This window comes from Globicephala melas, chromosome 8 (genome assembly GCF_963455315.2).
Source record: "Globicephala melas chromosome 8, mGloMel1.2, whole genome shotgun sequence".
Taxonomy (NCBI): Eukaryota; Metazoa; Chordata; class Mammalia; order Artiodactyla; family Delphinidae; genus Globicephala; species Globicephala melas.
This window is the reverse complement of record NC_083321.1, coordinates 40,364,624-40,386,046: the sequence shown is the minus strand read 5'-3', so window position 1 is coordinate 40,386,046 and position 21,423 is coordinate 40,364,624. Positions and strand designations below refer to the sequence as shown.

Genomic DNA, 21,423 nt, shown 5'->3' with positions numbered 1-21,423 from the left:
GCAGGCATCTAATAAAGATTTATTAATGAATGAATGTTAAGCAGTGTGTTCCAAACTTACCTAGTCACAGATCTTTTTTATTCTTAAAACACCCATTTATTCTGGGATGCTGGTGTTTCAGGAAATGCAATTTGGGAAATGCCTTTTTTGCACTAGGGAGCCATGTAGGCTTTTGAGCAGAGGAACAGTACTCTTTCCATCCGCCCTCCATGCCCACCACAAAAACACAACACATGGTGGAATGGTGCTTACAAGAAGGGCAGTGATAATATAGCACTACTCTGCACTGGTCTGCTCCATCCTGGAATGTTATGTCCAGCTCCAGACCCCAGATGTGTTATTGAGACAATGATTGTGCTCAGAGGAGCTTCCTAGGAGGACGGGGAAGGGCCGAAGATTAAGGTATGTGGGGAATAGCTGGAGGAGCAGGGATGTTTAAGAATGGAAACTCTGCTACCTCCAAAGGGAAGAAGGACCTTGGGCCAGTGAAGTGAATCTATAGGACATTCCATGGAAAAAGGGGTTGGCAAAGCAATAGGGCTGCCCCGCAGTAGAAGGGGCTGCCTTAGGAACTCCCCGTCACTGAGGTGGGAAAGTCATGCCTGGGAGGATATCGGCAGTAGATGGAGGTTGGACTGAGTGACTTGCAAAGTTTCTTCCAATCTTGATAGTGTGTAATTCTATGAATATGGGGTAGTGGATTGAGCATGGCATTTGGAGGCATATCAGGGTTCAAACCCTGAACGAGCTACTTACTGCATCTACAAACTTGGGCAAGTTACTTAATGTCCTGTTTCCTCACCTCTACCTTGGGTTGTTGTTAGCATTAACTAAGACAACACAGGAGTCACTGGCACTCTTCTGATTGCATCAGTGGCTTTATTCACTACAGACCTGAGCTACCTTAAGAGACGCTGACAACAAGCTTTGCTAAAAAGAGCCTCCTAATCCGCTAATCACTAATTGTTTATTGAGATAATTTAACTACTTGGTGGGCTTGGAAAGTTAAGGCTTAACTGTTAGGAGCCACCAATGGGAAATTAATGAACATTGAGGATTAAACTTTCTCGGATTAAAGGATTAGCCATGTGGGAGGTAAGAGAAAAAAGCTTGATTTAGAAAAGATGATTTACTTGAAGACGACTTCTAGGGGACTCTCTGTTGAATAAATCAACTCTCACCTGTACCTCTGAATCCTCGATTCCGCTTCATGTGGGTAGACTGTATATGCATTCATCCTTTCATGCCATCAATCAATGTTTATTTTCATTTAAAATATCACCTTTATTCTAATAAAACTGGTTAGGGACTGTATCTCTGGCTGTGTGGCTGAAGTGAACTTGTTAAAACTTCATCTCACCCCTAAACTTCCCCTTCCTGTCCCAGACAGAGCTGGTCAACCTCAGGTCTCACCTGGGGCACAAGCACCTATCTGGTGACAGAGGTCAGACCAGAGGGACACGTCCTAAGAGGAAAGAGGCAGCCGCTAAGCTAAACATACTCAGTTCCTTCTTCCAAACTCACTAACTCATCCTTGCCCTCTCGGCAAGGTGACATGGAAGGGTGGGGACTGAGGCCAGCAGAGGTGGTGTGGCTGAAATCTCTCCCTGGTGGAACAGAAGGAGTGGGGACCAAGTATTACCCCTCAGTGTTCACAGTTCTTGTCCTATTATCTTATTGGCCCCATCTATCTGGCTGTGGTCAGGCAGGAGTGTGGCTGGGCCCTTTGGAGGAGGAGGTCACCTGCCTGTGAGGCAGACTTTTCACACCTTCAGGAAGCCATCCCCCCAAATAACAAACTCTACTCCTTTGTGGATCCTTCTGGAATCCCAGTGGGCAAATTAGACTTTGCTCCCAGAAGGCTTGGAAATGACTTAAAATATTACATTCATTAAATTGACTCTAAAGAGATTTTGTAACTAAAGCTCAAAATTTGCTTTCCTGTTCTTTTTCTCATTCTCAGATTTTGCTCAGCTATGTTGTCCAGTATAGGTAATCAGAGGCTGCAATGGGATTAAACAGTAAGATAAAGATAATCCAAACATACTTGCCAGGATGAGAAATATAAAGATGTTCAAAATGTTAAAATGGTCTTCTATCTCATTTTAAAGTTCCCTGGGAGAAAATAAAGCGAAAGAAAGAAAGAAAGAAAGAAAACCCAAATCTGAATCCCTCTACTCTTAGGAATAATTCAAAGCCCTCGATCCTTAGGTTAATAGAATTCTCTTTAATTTTCTTATTCTCCTCTTAGCCAGGAGGGTCTCGTCCCAGTGTGTGTGTGTGGAGTCATGTTTCTTTGGGCAGCTACAGCCCAGGCTGTCTCTCCAGCAATGGGAGGGATTTTTTCAGGGCTTTTCAATTTGTACTGGTCTTTCCCCACGATACTTGAAAGGGTCCAAAGAGTTAGTACCTTGGATACACAATATTATCACAGCACTACTGCTGCACTCACAGAGAGTTAAAACAGGCCAATCTTCAATCCTTAGGGCAGGAATTCCAGTCAACATGTCTTCCTAAGACTCTGTCTTTAGGGTTGCTGAAGACCTTAACAGACACTCATCTGCAGTTGAGAGAAAGAGGGTGGGTGACAGATACTGTCTTGGTTGCATCTGCAACAGGATGTCAGTTTATTTCAGTTGTCCACAGTCCACAAGGATTTGTGAACATACATTCACGGGGGGAAAGCATCCACCACAGGTTAATTGTGGTACGATGCTTACCATATATGGGAGAAAAATGTCTCCTTTTTCATAGAAGGGCATGTGATACGTTTATCTTCTTCCTGCAAAGTCAGGCATTTGTAATTCCTTCACAAGGACTTGTTTGATTTGCACTCTTTGCCATCCAGCATTTTCAACATTTCTTAATTTCAAGAGTCCCTCCAAACTTTGCATTTCTGCCACCCCAGGCTATACTGATTTCGGCTGCTTGAAGTGACTTGGGCCAGTGGTCTACTGCTTCAGATGCATTGCATTCTCTGGGTTCCCAAAGATTTCCTAGGAGAAATGCAAGCACGTATACTTTTAAGGAAATCAATTTCCAGATCTTCAGTTTTCATTTGTTTTCTTTCCTAGAAACAATCCTCCTAATAATACACAGTTTTTACTAGCCCTTCTATTATTTTCCAAAAGAAAGGCATATTCCTCACCCATCCCAAATCTTATAGTGCATTGCCCCTTTTTGCAAAAACCTTGGAGTGCAAATGGGGAGATAAAACAAAAAAGAAGCCTACATTCATGAACCATAAACCTTTAGGCCTCCATGTATTTCCATGTTTTTAATATTTCTGTTGAGAAAAGCATTAGAAATTGTGTATTTTGTCCAGTGTGCAGATTTTCTGAATCTAGAAATGTGGTAGAATGGTAGTGTGTGTGTGTTTGTGTGTGTGTGTGTATGTGTGTATTGGAGGGTTGGTTGTGAAAGTTTCCAATTTATCTTATCCCTTCTATTTCCATTTATTCTCAAATCGTGCATACGTCTTGAGGGACATTCTCCTTAGACAAAGCAAAGAGAGCACAGGTAGGACAAATCAAACACTCAAAATGGCTTTTGGGGGGCACTTTTTTTTTTTTTGCGGTACGCGGGCCTCTCACTGTTGTGGCCTCTCCCGCTGCGGAGCACAGGCTCCGAACGCGCAGGCTCAGCGGCCATGGCTCACAGGCCCAGCCGCTCCGCGGCATGTGGGATCTTCCCAGACCGGGGCACAAACCCGTGTCCCCTGCATCGGCAGGCAGACTCTCAATCACTGCGCCACCAGGGAAGCCCCAGGGTTTTCTTGTTATGCTCCTGAAGTCTGTTGCCTTATGCACCTACTGAGAACCCGTCCCTCTGCCATGTGCTTCTCAGAACACCGTCTTCCCATACCTTTTGACTATTTCCGTCTTGAATAACATTTTTCTGCTATATCTTTTTTTTTTTTTATTCCAGTAATGAATTATGTCTGCAGTTTTCTGTCTCCCTGTTAATCTCCCACTCCCTTCAGGGAGACTCAGCTGAGTTTCTCACCTTTTGCCCTGCTTCTCACGTGGGTCTCTTTTCTTATCTAACTCACAGAATGAGCACTATTTACTCAACTGAGCAGCATTCGCACTTTGACTCCTCTTTCCTTTCTGACAGATTCTTTTGTTTTCCAAAAGTAATCTTTTAGATTTTAGGATTTCCCTTATTGGGAGAAATAAAATCAGTTAAGGTCTGGATCTGCCCTAAACCTTTAGTTCTAAGTGATCTTATCCATTTTTGCCTCTCTCAATTGGATATTCCCACCCAGGAGATATTTTCCCATCAGACCAGTAGCTAATCCAAGCCTGGATTCAGTTATTATTTTGTCTGTCTCCTCTTTATTATGTCTAGTCTTTCTGAGCCTTTCTCCAAGTCCTAATTCATGCATTTCTCCAAAATGTTCTCTTGGGACACAGGCGATACTATATCCTTATGTTAAAACCTTTTCACTTGAAATTTATCTAGTAATCCTTTGAATATTTCATGCTGATCTCTGTAATTTTGTCCTGTATCTAGAACTCTATTAACACAACAGACAACTCTAACAACAGTTTTTAATATTATATCTCACAATGTTAAGGGTAGAGAATTTCAGTAGGGCTTCGCTGACTAATTCTTCTGCTCCCTGTGGCATCAGCAGAGGTCGCTTGGAGGTATTCAGCTGGCAGATGGTTTAGAGAGTCTTAGAAAGTTTCATCACATGTACGGTGCTTTGGAGGGGATGGCTGGAAAGCTGGTCTCAGTTGAGAGCAATTGATCAGGGGTCCTACACATGGCACACGGCATCTCAAGCATGACAGTCTCAGAGTTATCAAACTTCTTATCTGGTAGCTTAGGACTCTGAAAAGAATGTTCCAAGAAGCCTGAGTGGCAGCTTCAAGGTTCCTTATGACCTAGCCTTGGAAGTCCTGAAACGTTACTTCTACCGAGTGCTGGCTTCTGTTCATCAAGGAAGTCACTGAGGCCAGCCCAGATTCAAGAGGGGGGGAATTAGAACCCACCTCTCTATGGGAGGAGCAGCGAAGAATCTGTGGCCATCTTTAATCAACCCATGTATATGTAATCCCTTTGCATGGCTGGGCTGCCCTAACTGTATCTAAGACTATGGAGTCTCTATCTGAAGCTTTAGAAAGAGGCTTCACAGTATTTTCTTGCCTCCTTCTGAGGAACTTATTCCAGGCTGATGTTTGAGAGTTTGCCCCTGCTGATAAATTTCACTGGGCTGCAGTCACTCTTTCTGATGGAGAAACAAAAATATATCCCCCTTTTCAAATTCTTTATTTAGAGTAGTTAGATTGTGTGTATCTCCTTAACCACCCCCCCCTTTTTTTTAAATCCCTTTCTCTTCTTCTTCAAGATCCTATATTTTTTTGTTTCGTATCTGCCTGGTCTGTCATAAAAAAATTCTGTCATTCAGTTTAATCGGTCTATCTTCCTTCATTTTGTTTCCATTCTTTCACCACTCTTCTCATGATAGAGGGTGAAGCATATTTTTGAAAATTCACCAATTCCTCCTCGATTACCTGAAAAAACTTGATTTTAGAGACTGTGTTCATTTGAAACTAATACCAAGATAGGATTTGATAAGAAACATCTATGAAGGATAGAGGGAAGGAAGCAGGAGAAGGCAGTGGAAAACCATGTTGCAGGGCTGATAACTGAGAGAGAAAAGGGGGAGGAAGACTTGAGTAGGAAGAGATGGAATTTTCAAGCCAAAGTCACCTGGGAGAGGAGGCCCCTGCCTGCAGTCATGGACTCACAGCAGTGCCCCTGCTGTGCTGAGTCACAGCTGGGAGTAGCTCAGGGGAAGTATGGCCTCGGTAGGAACATGGTGGTGGATCTAGGTGGGGCTTTCTAGGTCAGCTCTGCCCCCTGCAGCAGAAGCTCTGGCTGCCACAGGGCAGAACATAGTAGATGCTAATGGAAGCCCGGGTGGAGAACTGTGCTCCAGTTTGGTGAGAGCTGCTCATGAGGCTGGATTTCCTCCTTGTTTTGAGACTTCCATCTCCACTAGCCCCTGGGAGGTCCTGCCGGCACTGAGGGACATGGATTCACTGACTTTGGTAAATAGGGAGTCAGATTCACAGGGGTTAAGGTCTAACTCCACCATGTACCATATGTGTAACCTTGGGCAGATTTCTGTGTCTGTTTTCTCAACTCGGAAGGAAATCTTGAACAAACTTTTGAGAGCCCTTCTAGCTCTGACGCCTTCCAGCTCTGACGCATTGTGATACTTAGAGCCTTGATGATTTCCGTGGAGCCTTTGATCTCTTCTCTTTCCAAATTTATCCTTGTGAAAAGGATGTTTACAACTTTTCATTGTCAGAGAGCTGACTCACTGAGACAAATCTGAAGTGTAATTATGGTATATGTGAGTATAGACGTTAACAAGAAATTATCCTCAGACATAAATGGTCTAATAGCAGAAAATGATTGCAAAAGACAGTGGGTTTGAATAGTTTAACATAATGCTAATTTGCTTCAAGTAAAAACACTGATCAGGAACATTAGGTAATTATCATTTAAGTACAGGACCCCAGGATATGAAATCTGCATTTTCATGTTAGCACTGATATCACTTATATAACTGCTTGCAGCAAAGATAGGGAATGATTCTAAGTACATTCATTATACAGATTTGCAGTGACAAATCTTGGTTATTAATTTTACCTTTTGTTAAATATCTTACAAGCGGCATCTATCCAATCAGGAAATAATTTTTATATTTAATGTAGTTTGATTAATTACACACAATCTTAGACTGCTATATGTAGAATATTGGCATTTTGCTATGTGTGAAGAATTCTGAGTTTGAATAAAGAAGAAAAATGGAAGAGCTATTTACCTGGAGACTCAAACCCCTTTAATTTAAATCATTTTACAAATGGGGAAACTGAGGCCTAGGGGGTTTATCTCAATTGCCCAAGATCTCAAGATAAAAACTGTTAAGAATTTTATTTTGCTTCCATGTGCCAGATACCTTTAGAAGTTCTTTATATATATTAGCAACTTTAAAAGATGGGTACAACAACCATAAGAGATAGACACTGTTATTTCTGCCGTCTTACAGATGAGGAAACTAAGGTGCAGAAGGGCTGAGTTACTTGCTCTAGGGAGCTTAGAAGTGGCAGAGCCAGAATTTGAACCCAGGCAGTTTAGCTCTGGAGTCCATACTTTTAACCATATACATACTTGCTCATCAATGTAGTGTGTTAAAAAAGGCAGGCTGGCACTGGAACTGAGATCTCCTAGTTTCCTTGTGTCTTTTCCATAACACCAGAATGAATTTGAAACAAATCCATTTTCATATTTTAAAATAAACACGGCAACTGAAATTGCACAAGTGGCTTCCCAGAGGTCCTACTTTCTTGCACGAGGCCCCCAAAGGCAAGTCTCCCCAGTCTCCATCTCCACAACCTCCCAGGAGAAACTCAAGCAATGAACATTAATTAGCAGGTAGGAGTCATCTCTAATTGATGAATCACAACCTTCAAAACAAATGGCTGATTATGAAGTGGTTTCAAGTTCCGTGAAAAGCTTTCTCCCAGAAATAAGCTAAACTCTTCTAGGAATAATCTTCATATCCCATTTGTTGATGAATTTTCCATTTGCTCTTCTTCCTGAGCCTCCCAGGGTGCTGTGCTTGGTCATTCCCGGCCCTCTTACCACCAGCCTTAGATTCTTCAGCCGTAATTAGTGGCATTCCTCACTGAGCTACCCAGTCTTTGACAGGATACCAGGTTGCTGTGTTGGCCTGGCTGTCCACCTAAGGCAAATGTCCTCTGAGCAGGAAGATACTACAGAGTAGAATGTTTCTCTTGACTCATCTCCTGAACCCATCACCCAGCGGGACTTTGCCATTAGCTAACGGCCATCCAAAATGAGCAAATTCTTTGGTCATATCTGTAGCAACTCATTGGTTTTCAAGTTGATGGTTTGTTTATTTCACCGATGGTTTCTGTTCTCATCAGGAGCCAGTAGAATAGCAAAAAGGTGCTTGCTGAGCCCATCAGTGATGAGAGTTGATTTTCTGATTGACTAGAGTGGGGCGCATTTTTTGTCCATGCCCCAGGGGTATGAAATTATCCCATATTTCTGAAATGTAGCTCAGACCTCATCCTGACTCATGTCTTTCCCTAAGTTAGAACCTCATCACCCCCATCATGGGGTAGTGGAGATGGGGCAGGATTACAGATTTCAGGACACTCTTGGGTATTCCATTAAGGAAGGTGAGCAGAAGGTAGATGAGTGAGTAACCGTCAGACTTTGCTCTCTTTTCTTAGGCACTGGTGAGAAAAATCGATGCCTCCGACAATATCTACACCACAGAATCCACCACAGGGAACCTGTTCAGCCTGACCCAAGAGGGGGCTCCCTTGTGCCGCATCATAGCGAAGGTGAGCTTCATGGATGGGGGCCAAGGTGATGGGCCTGGGGAGAGTGTGAGGAAGCTAGTTTGGTGGGGACAGCTGGCTTAGGAAGCCTGTCCTGGCTCTAGCATTTGCTTGTTATGTAACCTTGGAAGAGTTACCTCCCCTCTCTGGGCCTTGGTGTCTCCATCTTTAATAGTGGCTAACTCCTCTGATTTCATTTCCCACTTGAGACAAGAAGATGGTGCCCCTGGGGCCTCTATCATCTTTCTTCACGAGGTGTCTGTTATAAATATCAACTCTTCTCCCTCATCTTCACATATCCCACCAAACCCAAACCAAACATACCTTCCAACTTAGGTTCTCGGCTGGATCTTAAAAATGCCTGCTGTCACTGCACTATGACATGAAGGAAAGACAAAATTGAGGGCAGTGGTTTTCATTAATTACATGGGAGTTGTAATTCATTAACTTCATGGTCAATTTGCCCCTGCACTCATTCTAAGTGTTGGATCCAAACACTTAGAACAAATATAGGCAATTGGTAGCTCCCTAAGGGGCTTGCTAAGGCCTTCTGTTTTATTTTTGCCTCTTTTTTTTTTTTAAACTTGAGAAATGACATTACCATTGGGGATAGAATAATGATCTAACTGGAATCAAAGTTATATCCTTCAATAGACTTAAGATGTCAGTCACAAGAAGATGCTCCAGCTCTGTGGTTCCCAGTCCTAACCCTGCATCACAATCCCTCAGGGAGTTTTTGGAAAACACAACGTAAATGGTTTGTCGCGCTCCAAGATTTACCGAGGTCCTGGGGTAAGACCCGGGAATCCACATTTTAATAAGCTCTACAGGGGATTCTGAGGCATGGCCACTCTCAGAATCACTGATCTAAGCCTTTAAGGAAATCTGGAACAGGAGGGTAAATGCTTGTCAACTCTGGTCAAGGGAGAAGTAAATTGTATGCAACAGAAATAGCTAACGTTTAAGGGCGCTCTCCACTGTGCTTAGTGCCTTGCAAACGTTATTTCTTTTAAATCATAAAATCATCCAAACAAGTAGTTATCATGTTTTTCTCATCTATAGTTGAGGAAGTGGTTTGAGAGGCTGACTCAAGGTCACACAACTGATAAAGAGTGGAGTCAGAATTAGAACCCAAGTCTCTTGAATTCAGAGTTCATGATCCTAAAGCCCACAGTGGTGACTTCTGGTTCAATCCTTGGTCCTTCAGCTTCTTGGGCCAAAGTGTGACTCAAAAGTTCTCAACACTGTAGGCATATTAGCATCACTAGGGAGCTTTAAAAATCTCCACTAGTGGGCTTCCTGGTGATGCAGTGGTTGAGAGTCCACCTGCTGATGCAGGGGACACGGGTTCGTGCCCTGGTCCGGGAAGATGTCACATGCCGCGGAGCGGCTGGGTCTGTGAGCCATGACCGCTGAGCCTGTGTGTCCAGAGCCTGTGCTCTGCAACGGGAGAGGCCACAACAGTGAGAGGCCTGCGTACCTTAAAAAAAAAAACAAAAACAAAACTCCACTAGTAAGTGGCCAAGGTGAATTTGAACCTGGCTGTTTGACAGCAAAGGCTATGCTCTTGTTTGCTGTCCTGAACTGCCTCTCAGCAGCCTGGCTCCCTCCTCTTCCTCCTGTCTGCCTTCTCCTCATCCCCATCCTCCCTTGCCTTCCTCCCCTCTCCACAACCTTTATTATCTACTGCATCCTTTCTATATGTCAAACACTGCACTAAGCTTTCCCTTCATCATCTCATCTCATCCTCCCGATAATCTAATGATGTGTTATAATTATAATTCCCATTTTTAAGAATAGGGAACAGAGGCTCAGAGAGAAGTTCAGGCACATTAAATGCAGATGGGATTTTAACTAGATCTGCTGACTCCAGAATTTTAATATCAACCTTCTTCTGTCTCCAGTCCTTGGGGGAGAGTAGACGGAGGGTTGATGCAGAGAGATGATTCCATGATGACTCCCATCTTCCCAGCCTGGAAGATGGAGAGACTAGGTCCTCCAGCAAAATCGATGTTTGGGTTTCCAGTCCTGACAGTGACAAAGGGGCTGGGAGTTCCTGGTATGCCCTGCACAGCATCCTCACCTCCGATGCTCAGGAAATATGCCCAATATGGTAACAGATGTGGGGCAGCTTCCCCCAGTGGCCTTCCTCATTCACCTCCTTGGAGCCCGGTGTGGTCTGTCCTTGGGTCCTTCATCCATCTGACCTACCCCCATGAGATGATTTGGGCAACCTGTCTGAGGTCTATCCTCTCATCCCCTTGGGTTCCTCTGATGGCCGAGAAATAAACCCAGTCTTCCCTATGACAGTGGTGGCAAATAATCCCATTCCTTCCTGAGTGCAGAGCACTGAAAACTTCCCTGTGCGTTGTTAGAATTACCCCCTCCTCGCCACTCCAGCTCCTCTATTATCCTCCTCCTACCACTAGCCTACACACCCCTCAAGTGGCCTCCTCCAGCTTTATGACAGCTTACCCTGAGCCTGTCTGAATAATGCATACCATTATACAGCTGGGCTCCGAGCCCAGAGCTTTCTATAAAATTAAACAACCTCCAGCCAACAGTGCGATTCCACAAGCTCAGGCAGCTCCTGGTCCCACTCTAAGCTGAGTGCTTCTTTTCGGTCCTCAATGGGGGCTTCACATTCCATCTCACTTTCTATCTCCTCTCCCTCCCACATATTCCAGCCCTTGGGACACCTTTCATGAGGGTATGAGACACCCTTCTAACCAGGATGCCTTCTGTGACCTGATCCCAACCTGGCTGTCCAGGTCCACCCACCCTCACTGGGTGCTCGGCCCTTTCACAACATTAACTCACTGCTCCTTCAACAGCTGAGTCATGTAGCTGTCACGACCCCATTGTTAACCAAAGATTGCCAGCAGCAGAGCCAGGATTTGAACCAGAATCCCCTCAGTTTGGGTTCAGGATTCCCCCTTCTTCTCCTAGTAGCTAAAAATGCTAAGAAGACCATTTTTCACAGGCTTGGGAAAGGATGTAATGAGAATGCAGAGGCTTAAATATAGTTATGCTAGACTTGGCGTCTCCTGAGCCAAAGGAAGGCTGCCACACTGATCCTGGCTCTCTGCCTCCCATTCTTTGGCGTCATTTCTTCATTGTCTGCTCCAGACGTAAATATCTATCTATCATTGTACATATATAAATAAGATTTGTACTATATATGATTAAATACACACACATATAAACATGCATACATATATAAACATATAAACATATATATATATATATATATTTACATCTGGTGGGAGGTCATTAATAGCCAACAAGGCTGGCCAGGGAGACTTTAGGACTCCTGTTCTTTCTTCTTACTTTAAAGAGTAATTTGATCTTATGTCAGTGACTCTCTGGGTAAGGTCTTTATGTGCAACCCTTATCAGATGTCCCAGGAACCGTGGGAAAGTAGGCAGGCAGGGATAAAAGACTGTGGAGCAAGAATTCAGAGGGGTATGTGTCTTGTCCCCATACCAGAGCATGTTTTTTATCAGAACAATGATGTGCATTTAAAATCACATCATTTTAAGTGACCCTTTGACCCTTCTATAACCATCCCCTTTCAAATTATGTCAGGAGTTCCTACTCTGTGCTCTTTTAACCCTGCAACCCCTCCCCATTGCAACACACAGCTACCCAGATTTCTTCCTGCTTTTAACGTTGTCTGCCAGACAAGGAACTCAGCATGGACAGGGACGGAGGCAGTGCCCAGCAGAGGGTCTGGCATATAATAAACCATTAATATTTTTGTGCTGCCTGAACAAATGTACCAGTCCTTTCCCACCAAATAAACTACCCTAAAAGGAAGGAGGAATATTATAAAATGTCAGAAATTCTGAACTCCCCCAGAATTGGATACTCTCATCTTGGTCCCTGCAGTGGTGAGCCGCCAAACTCTGAGACTGCAAAGGGCCCGGGGCTTATCATCGTGGGCTGTGGGGAAGGGGAGATCTGGGGTGACATTGCAGTGAGGCTGTGCTGGGCCGTAGTGGTCATTGCTGCTTCTTCTGGTTACTCATACATGATCCTTTCAGTCATTCACTGCTACGTCCCTGGGGACACAGAACAGTGCCTGTTTCGTGCATAGTACATTCTTTGTTGAGAGAGTTCTGAAAAATCTGACTGGGGATGGTAATTTTGCTGAACCCACCTCCTTCTTCCTGTAACATCTTTCTCAGTTTGGGGAACCGAGGGCAGTGGGCATAGTTAGAGCCAGGAGTGGCACGGTTACAGGCAAGTGCCCCTCAGGACCAAGTTCAGACCACTTGCTCGTGCATTCTTTCCTGCTGCCACTCCTAGGCACCCCTCCAGCCCTCAGGGAAGGGGAGAAGGAGGAAACAGGGCAAAGCCAGATGTGGGATAGCCAGCTTCCCCTGCTTTGGACGTGGATGTCCACGGTGGGGTTGCCCCCAGTTTGCTGGACGTGTGGTGAGTCGCCTTTGTGATCTGTTGTTCTCTCTCACTTTGCTCCGGGATCCAAGGCGGCTTCAGTGATTTTTCTGCAGAATAAATATGTCCAGTTAGGATGAGCACCTCACTCCCAGACTCTTCTCAGAAATCCTCTCAGACTTCTCCTGGGAGGTCACCACAAGGTCTCAAAAAGGAAAAGTACAGGTTCACATTCAAGAGCTCGGCGGATCAATCCTAAACGTTTTTTTCTTTTTTCCTTTTACAAATTGGAGTGAAGGAGTGAAAACAAGACCAGTGTGGATTGGGGGTGATTATTTCACCCATCTGGACTTCAGTTTTTCCCACCCCCCAAATGGAAATAAATTATAGTATTGAGGTAAATAAGCTCCCTTTTCTGTGCCTGCCCTGGTGGTGGGAGCATCTGAGAAGCAACAGGTGGTCACCGGCATAGTGAGAACCAGCACGAGGCCTCTAGCTTTCAGTTCCCTCCATCTGCCTCAGACTTGTTTCTAGAACCTGTTTCTGACAACTCTAGGCTTATTCCATGGCGGCTGCTGAGGGGTGTTGCCAGGAGTCTGGGAGCCGTGTTACCTGGGGTTGAGCCTGGCCCCAGCACGTGTGCCTGCCCTGGCCCCTCGCCTCCAGTTTAGATTACCAAGAGTGACATTATTCCTGGAGGTGGCATTTCACTGTAACACATGTGGGAGCTTGGGAGTGTGTGTGTGTGTGTGTGTGTGTGTGTGTGTGTGTGTATAGAAACCAGAGGGGAGGAAACATTCTTTTTTACTACTACACTCCTGGGTTCTCTGGCTGGGGCCCTGTAAATTGGGCTGACAAAAGCCAGATTAACAAAATAAAAAAAAAAAAAACAGGTTTATTAGCACTTGCACTGTACTTATGCATGGGAATGGTCAGAGATGAGTAACTCAAAGGTTTGGTTAGAACTTGGGCTTAACGTAGCATCTTAGCAAAGGAACGGTATATTTTTAGAGAAGTGGTAAGACAAAGGAAGAGAACCTTGACTCTCTAGGGGTGGCAAATTGTGGGAAGACACATAGATGGGAAACTAATAGTAGATAAAGACTGAAGTCTGCTATGTGGATTCCTCTGGTTCCAAATCCAGGCTGATAAGGGTCTAATATTGTCTCCAGCGATTAACTCTTGTTCTTCCTAGTAGAGAGGGGAGAGGGGGTATAATCTTTTTAAATTTATGTCCTGCTTTTAGTCAAATAGGGAGAGGACAGAGATCTTGTTTTGTATCTGCTTCTTCTTAATTGCCTTCAGCTCAAAATAATCTTTACACTAAAGCAGCATATTTTGGGGTGGCTATTCTGCCACCCTACAGACCCCAAAACACACCTGCTGAGTGAGGGGTATCAGTAATTCTTGAGTCGGCCCCTGGAGAGGTCACACGGTGAGTTCATGTGACATTTTCTTTTTCTTGGCAGGAGGGTGGGGTCGTGGCGCTCTTCAAGGTCTGCCGGCAGGACAGTTTCCGGTGCTTGTACCCCCAGGCGCTCCGCACGCTGGCCTCCATCTGCTGCGTGGAGGAGGGTGTCCACCAGCTGGAGAAGGTAAGGGTGCAGCTGGCTGGCTGGGCGGGGCCTGAGGTCCCTGAGCGGGTGGGTGAATGGGGAGAGCGACCTCCTGGTGGACGTCTGGCAAGAGCAAGTCCCCTGAGTCCCTCCTGTTCCCAGGCATCATTCATGTGGGGCTGCTGGGATCTTGACTGTGGTCGATGAAGACATGAAGGGGGCCGAGACTGAGGAGCTCAGCGGGAAAGGCAGGGTCCAGAGAGACACTCAGCACTTCCTGGCTGGAGTGGCCAACAGAGCCTGGTTGGCGGGGCAGAGTGGGAGGTGGGGGGGAACACAGCAGGAGGCAGGCAAGTCAGGTGGGGAGGGGTGTCGAGGTTAAGGGCGGTTGGTCCTTCTCTCGTGGCAGGACCCCAGCAGAAGGAAGAGGATCCAGCTCCTCCGGGGACAGGATAGGCATGAGCAGGGTGGGCATGGGTGCCTGGGCAAGCAGGTGGGCTCCACCCAAAGAGGGCTTGGGTAAGGGAAAGGGAAACTGGAGTCCAAGCACATGATGGGTCAACACCACTGGAGGTGGCCAGGATTGGAGGGCAGGTGATGACTTGACAGTCCCAGGTGCCTAGCTCCAGGCCAACCTAGGGCAACGTGACCGATTCCAGCTACCACCTCCCAATTACCCCAGCTTGTAGGGCTGAGGCTGCTTCAACACTTCTGCCTGAGTGGGTCTGTGCCTGCAGCTGGGTCCTCAGGGATGTTAGCAGGAGGGTTGGGAGGCTAGTGCCGACACTTGGGGATTTCTCAACCACATTTCAAGGAAAGATGCTGAATTTTTTTTATGGAAGAGAGATAGAAAGGCCTGGCATGACCTGGTGACAATTGTGGTGCCTGCAGGGTGAGGGGTAGGTACCTCGAGTCTGTTCTCGTGACTGGTCTAAATGGGGATGGGACAGCAAACTTCTCCCCTTCCTCTGCATCCATTTCCCGCAGTCTGGTCCTGGCTGCCCAGAAAACCTCCACCCTACCCTCAGTTTCTTTACTTTGGTCCGGACTCCTAGACAGATGGTCATTTTACATTCTACCCTGCTTCTTTCTAAATCTGCTCAGGTTATGGGACAGGGTCCCAGGATCACAGGCTCTGAGGTGCTTTTAGCTGAGGATGGAGGGTGCATGGGAAATCTGCTCAGTTTACAGATGAGAAGGCTATGGCTCAGAATGGGGAAGTAATTTGTCTGAGGTCACACAGCAAAGTGGTGAAGGAGCTAGTGCCAGCCCTCTGGACAGGGTGCCCCCTTCCCATGGGGTCAGAAGCCTTTGTGTGTGCTTGCTTAGGTGATAAAATGGAGGAGAGAGGCAGTGGCGAGACACACAGACTCCATGCAGTAAATGCATCGAGCATTTCCAGCTTCATGTGCTGAATAATCCTCTCTTCTCCCATAAAATCTTCTTCCTTAGACAGCGGGAAATGGCCATACGCGTTTGTTTCTCATCTTCTTTCATGCTGGTTGGCAGGAGGAAGGGGAGGAAAAGGCAGAAGGGACTAGAATCACCAGTTCTCCAAAAGCAGTACATTTCTTGGCTTTAGAGAGTTTGCAGAGCAGCAGGGAAACCTCAATCCAGGGAAGAAAGACAGCAGGACTTTCTTTGCTCAGAGTGAAAACCTGTGCAGCTGGGAAGGCTGTGGAGGCAATTTCTCCCGCGGGGCTCCAACGCCAGAGGGCGCCAATGCGTCTTTCCCAGGCCAGATGGACCACCGGCCTGGGAGCCAGCCCCTACCCACCGAGCAAGAGGACGGGGGACACTCAGCGCCTGAGGGCTTACTAAGCGCCCCGTGCTGAGCTAGCCCCTTACACGCATTCCCTTCATTAACCCACCAGAACCTCGTGAGGTGAGCACGATTCATATCTTCACCTTGAAGACGAGGCATTGAGTCTCAGCCAGTGTAAGTGACTCACCTAAAATCACAGAGTAAGTTTTGGAGCCAGGATTTGGACCCCGTCTGCTTGTCTAATGCCCAGTCGACCTCACTGACTCACTGGTTTAATGGATACTCTCAGACTGCCAAAAAAAAATCCCTGCCGCTAAACCCGGACCACCTTGCTGTTTCTGGCCAAAGTCCTAATTCTCCCACCCCCAACTCGCACAGGAGAAGGTCACCGTCTCTGGGCTTTCCCCTCCTCCAGGTCAGATTACTTTCCACACACACATACTTCTGAAATAACTCTGTGCCCGGCAGTGAGCAGGAGGGAGTCTTGTCAGAAAGGAGCCCCCGTGTGGTCGGAAACAGCTACTACAGCTCTGCAGTCACAGAGCTTGCCAAGTGTCTTCACAGGCAGCCTGATTCCATTTGATATCTGCCTTGAGTGTGCAAGCATCCCCATTATACAGACGAAGAAACCGAGGCCCAGAGATGTGAAGTGACGTAACAGACAAAACCCCTGGTCCTCTTAGAGCTTACGTTTTAGCTCAGGGGGTGGCAAGTTACAGCCTGTGGGCCGAAGTCATCCTGCTGTCTTGTTTTTGGCACGTACAGCCCATGAGTTAAGAAATTTTTTTTCATTTTTAAATGGCTGTAAAAATATCAGAAGAACATTTTGTGTCACATGAAAATTATGTGAAATTCAAATTTTTGATCCATAAAGTTTTAATGGATCACTGCCAGGCTCCTTTGTTTAGGTGTTCTCTATGTCTGCTTTTTCTCTACAACAGCATAATTAGATAATTGCAAGAGACCATGAGGCCCACAAAGTCAAAAACATTTACTATCTGGTCCTCTACAGAAAATGTTTATCGACCCCTATTCTATCAGGTAATAAGGACATCATGACAGTGACTAAAAGGATAATAACATTTATCGAATACTTGCTTTGGACAAGCACTTTGTTAAACCCCATCTTTCATGGTGTCACTTAATCGTTAATCCATTGGTGCTGTTATCATCCATGTGGTTTGTAGAAGGAAGGGAGACTCAGAGAAGTGAAGCAACTTGCTCAAGCGCACACAGCTAATAGATGGCCTGGCGATCATTTAATCCCAGCTCTGCTGAGCCAGAGTCAGCCTGGGCTGTGAATCATTATGCCAACCCAGGACTCAACTCCAATACGTGAGGCTAAGGTCCATGCTCTTTTCCTCCACGTCATGTTGCTTCCAAAGCTGTGAGATGTTCTAGAGACACCCAGGAGGGCCTGGATCACCTGTCCCTCCCCCAGGTCCTGCCCACATGGGCTCTGTGATCCGGCTGCTGAGCGCTGGCCTCAGATGCTCTGGTGAGGTCAGCCGTTGTCCACGTTTAGGACGGAAGGTGAAGAAATCCGGGGACAGGCTGATTCGCAGAAGCCGCAGCACAACAGGCAAGGCAGAGGCGAGGTGGGAAGCAGGTGCCCTGGGGCTTTCGCCTGCTGCCCACTCACCCGGCACAGTTCATGCCCTCTTTAGATAATGTCAAAGTCCCAGGCTCCCCCTGACTTACTGGCCTAGCCTCCTCCCTGAGACTCCCGTAATTCATTGGCAGCAAGAAATGTGCTGGATTTGGTTAAAATCCACTTCTGTCGTGCGGCTACCCACCACCGCTTCCCTCCAACCTTAAAGTGGTTCATTAAATCACCCACAGACCCCTGCGGAGTATGAGTCTAGTCAGGTCACCAGACAGCCCGTCCATCCTTGGCCCTGCTGCGTGACGCCCGAGCTCTGTTGGGCTTGGAGCATTCGAGTGGCCATAGATTCACCCAGTCGCCTGTGTCTCCTTTCTCTGTCGTCCAGTCGTTCACTTACTTCCAACTCGCTCGTTTCCCGGCCTGCCCACTCAGTCCCTCACCATCTCATCGCTACTAATTCATTCCGTCAGCACACATTCGTTGTGAAGCAGCCCAGCTCCGGGAAAACTGTGGCCTTTGAGAGTCAGGCTCTTCTGCATGGGAATCCAGGCTTTCCCACCTACGAACTTGGACACGTTTCCCTGGGCAAGTTACTTCACTTCTCAGAGGTGTGGTTTCTTCATCAATCAAATGCGCATGATGAAACCTACCTCCCAGGGCTGTCAGAGATAAATAGATTGCAGTAACCTGGTGCCTGGCGCCCACGAGGCTCTGAATAAATGGTAGCTATTCTGATTTTGGCGGGTGTGATGCCAGTTGCCGGGGTTCTGAATATGAGTGACCTGAAGAAGATGATGGTCTGGTGGAGAAGAGAGCTCTGGCATGCCAGCAGGAGCGGATAGCGTGGCCAAAGATGCTGCCCAGGGCACAGTGTGGAGAAGTCAGTGGGGCTGGAGCACGAGTCCCTACAACCTTTCCATTTTACAGGCGAGGAAACTGAGGCTCAGAGATTGTGTTCCCTCAGCTCATGAATGTGTAGTTTGGATTCAAACCCACGTCTGGCTGGTTTCTAAAGCCCGTGTTCTTTATACTCTGTGACCCTGGGAAGAGCTGGCCCTTCTGAGGTGGGGACTGCAGGGCAATGGCTCCCAGGGAACCAGGCTCTGGGTACTGGTCCGGGAAGAGGGCAGACGTGGATATTCCCCGAGCAGGTTTGGAGCAGCGAGATGTCAAGACATAGCAAAGGCCTCTGCAGAGGTGCCTGAAGGGTCTTTCAAGTCTCCATGCTTTCTTTTCAGAGGTCTGGTTCATCCTGCCCACAGCCTCTCACCATCGTGCTCCTGCCAGGGCAGCGAGTTTCAGGAAGTCTATCCTGTGTCCTCAGCAGAGAGTCACCCCTCATTCCCCAGCCCCTGCGCTGGGCTCTGGGAGGAGAGACAGGCAGCTGTGTTCCCTGTCTCCCACATGGGCTGGCCAAGTGGTAGCCCCATGGCTATCAGAAGCCGCAGGTTGGTGGTACCACCTGTGCCTGGGGTGCTGGTGAAGGCAGCAGCAAGGAAGCAGTGGAGCTGGGCCCCGAGGACCAAGGTGGAGCTCCCAGGCAGGCCAGGGGAAAGTGGCCTCGGCAGAGGGACTCCACAGCTGGCTGGTAGGCCAGTGGGGCTCTAAGTCTTTTAGGAACTCCGTGCTCAGTGAGTTGGGGGAGCCCAGAAGAGGAGGCAGTGTTCTCTGAGACCCACTTTGGAGAAGATGGGATGAAGAAAATCAGGGCCAAAGAGGGAGTGAGGGCTTCAGAGCCACACAGCCCAGTGAGAGCAGATGGACCCAACTCTGTCTGGTGGCCAGGTGACCTAGCCCACCTGGACTGGTCAGGGCAGCCTTGGGGCAGAGTAGAGCTGGGAAGGTGGACTGGCATTACCAAGGGTGAGAACTGCTGGTTTTGGGGGAGGTTGAGAGGGGGCTAGAAAGTGAGTCCTCTCTGAACCTTGGTTTTCTCTTTATAAAACGGGACGCCACCTCCTCCGTGGGGCTGCCATGATGATGTGATGCAGCAATGCAGGTGGGGCCTGCTTGGAGGAAGAAATCGCCTGTGTCTGTTTCCCTTCCCTCTTTCCTGGCCTGTTTGTCTTCACATTTTCGGGTTGGTCTGGGGAAAATCCTGCAATGCTCCCAGAAAGCCTCAGTCCTGGGATTTTGCCATGGCCCTGGCAGAGTTCCAGGTTGTTCTGAGTGGGTAATGGGACCATCAGGGCACTATTGTTGCAGCAGTCAATGTTGGACAGAGCCAGGGGCCAGGATGGGGGGGGGGCTGGGGACTAGAGCTGGACTGGGGACTGGGGTCCAGGGAGCGGCTGGGCAGGAACCTAGAATCTAGGGCCGTAAGGGGTGGGGGGCATTCCAAACCCAATGCTCAGACAGCCTCAGACAACCTCCAAGACGGTTCTAGTAATTGCCTCTTCCAGACTTGAGACCAGAGACAATCTTGCTTTCAAAAGAGATTTTTTTTATTCCCACCCCCTCCCTCTTATTTCATTTTTTCAAATAAGGAATTCATCCTGTGTTGGAGCCAAGAGGAGAGCTTAATGAAAATTGATGGAGAAATTAATGATGAGCAGCGGGGAGGGGAGGAGGGCTCAACTTCAAGTCTGAGAAGAAAAGCGTCAGTGGCGAGGGATGGAGAAATTGCTGCCTGTCTCCAGGCAGCTCTCTCACCTCATCCCCGTTTCCTGGGGGCAGCTTCTTGGGATTGAGATGCCCTGACATCTGAAGGGCCAGGCTGCAGACAGGGAGGCCTGGACCCAGAGACCCTGGGTGGGAGGGAGCGGGTTCTGGGGGATGGTGGGGAGGCTCTGTCTCTCTAGCTGCTGCTTTACAGGACTTTCTCTCCACTGCTTGCTCCTTGTAGAGTCCTTATTGCAGATGGTCAGAAAGAAGTCAAATCTGCAAAAAAAGTAAACCGGTTTTTCTCATCCTTTTGCTCATTTGGTTCAAACGATCATTTTGCAAGGAAGGCAGGGAGAGATGGTCATGCCCATTTTACAGAAGGGGAAGTTGAGGCTGGAAGGCATAGAGACACTGGCAGAGGCAGAGCCTGGGGCTGAGAACCCCATTTTTGCTTCTAGGTTCAGTTTGCTATGCCCCCCACCCCATTAGCCGAAAAGGACCATCGTGTGCAGACTCCAGAGCGAGGCAGCTACTTTATCTTCATGGAGTCAGTTCTAAATAAGTAAGTGAGGCTGGGTGGGGAGAGAGGACCTATGGATGCCAGGCAAGAACTCTGCTTAATTTGACTTGAAGCGCCTTCTTTACCTTGTAGTAGCTCCTAGAGAGAGGGAGAGAGAAAATGCCTCGGAATGAGATCCAGATGTCTCCTCACCCTTCTTTGGGGCTCAACACACCTACCCTTATCAGCTTCCGCCAGCTCTCATGCCCCCAGGTGTGGGCCTTCAACTGCCCTGGATGGCGGACTGTGCAGAGAACCCGAGGGTGCCAGGTCAGCTGTCGGTGCTGTGACTGTGGACAGGCAGACAGAAGTGGGGACTGACACTGTCACCTTCCTCAGACCTGCAAAGGGGCTTTCTAGAGGGGGTGTGGCTCATTCCCTTCCCCACCTGCGAAGTCTCCCAACGCCTTCCATCTGCCTTGAGGGTATGGGTGGGGGGACTTGAGGGAGGCCAGGATGTGAAGAGGAGAGAACAGAATTAGGCACTCTGCCCCCCTCCCCCCTCCTCTCCCTGTGAGATTCACTTAGAGATTAGGGGC

General features: G+C 47.6%; 1 protein-coding gene across 3 annotated transcripts in view; it reads left to right on the top strand.

Annotated features, from left to right (window-relative positions):
- The window catches only part of INSC (INSC spindle orientation adaptor protein), a 121,198-nt gene that overhangs the window by 64,089 nt on the left and 35,686 nt on the right, over positions 1-21,423 (top strand). For all 3 annotated transcript variants that reach the window (XM_060304430.1, XM_060304431.1, XM_060304429.1), the window contains exons 6-7: positions 8,283-8,396; positions 14,264-14,389. In XM_060304430.1, the coding sequence (XP_060160413.1) occupies positions 8,283-8,396; positions 14,264-14,389 (240 nt within the window). The remainder of the gene's footprint in view (positions 1-8,282; positions 8,397-14,263; positions 14,390-21,423) is intronic.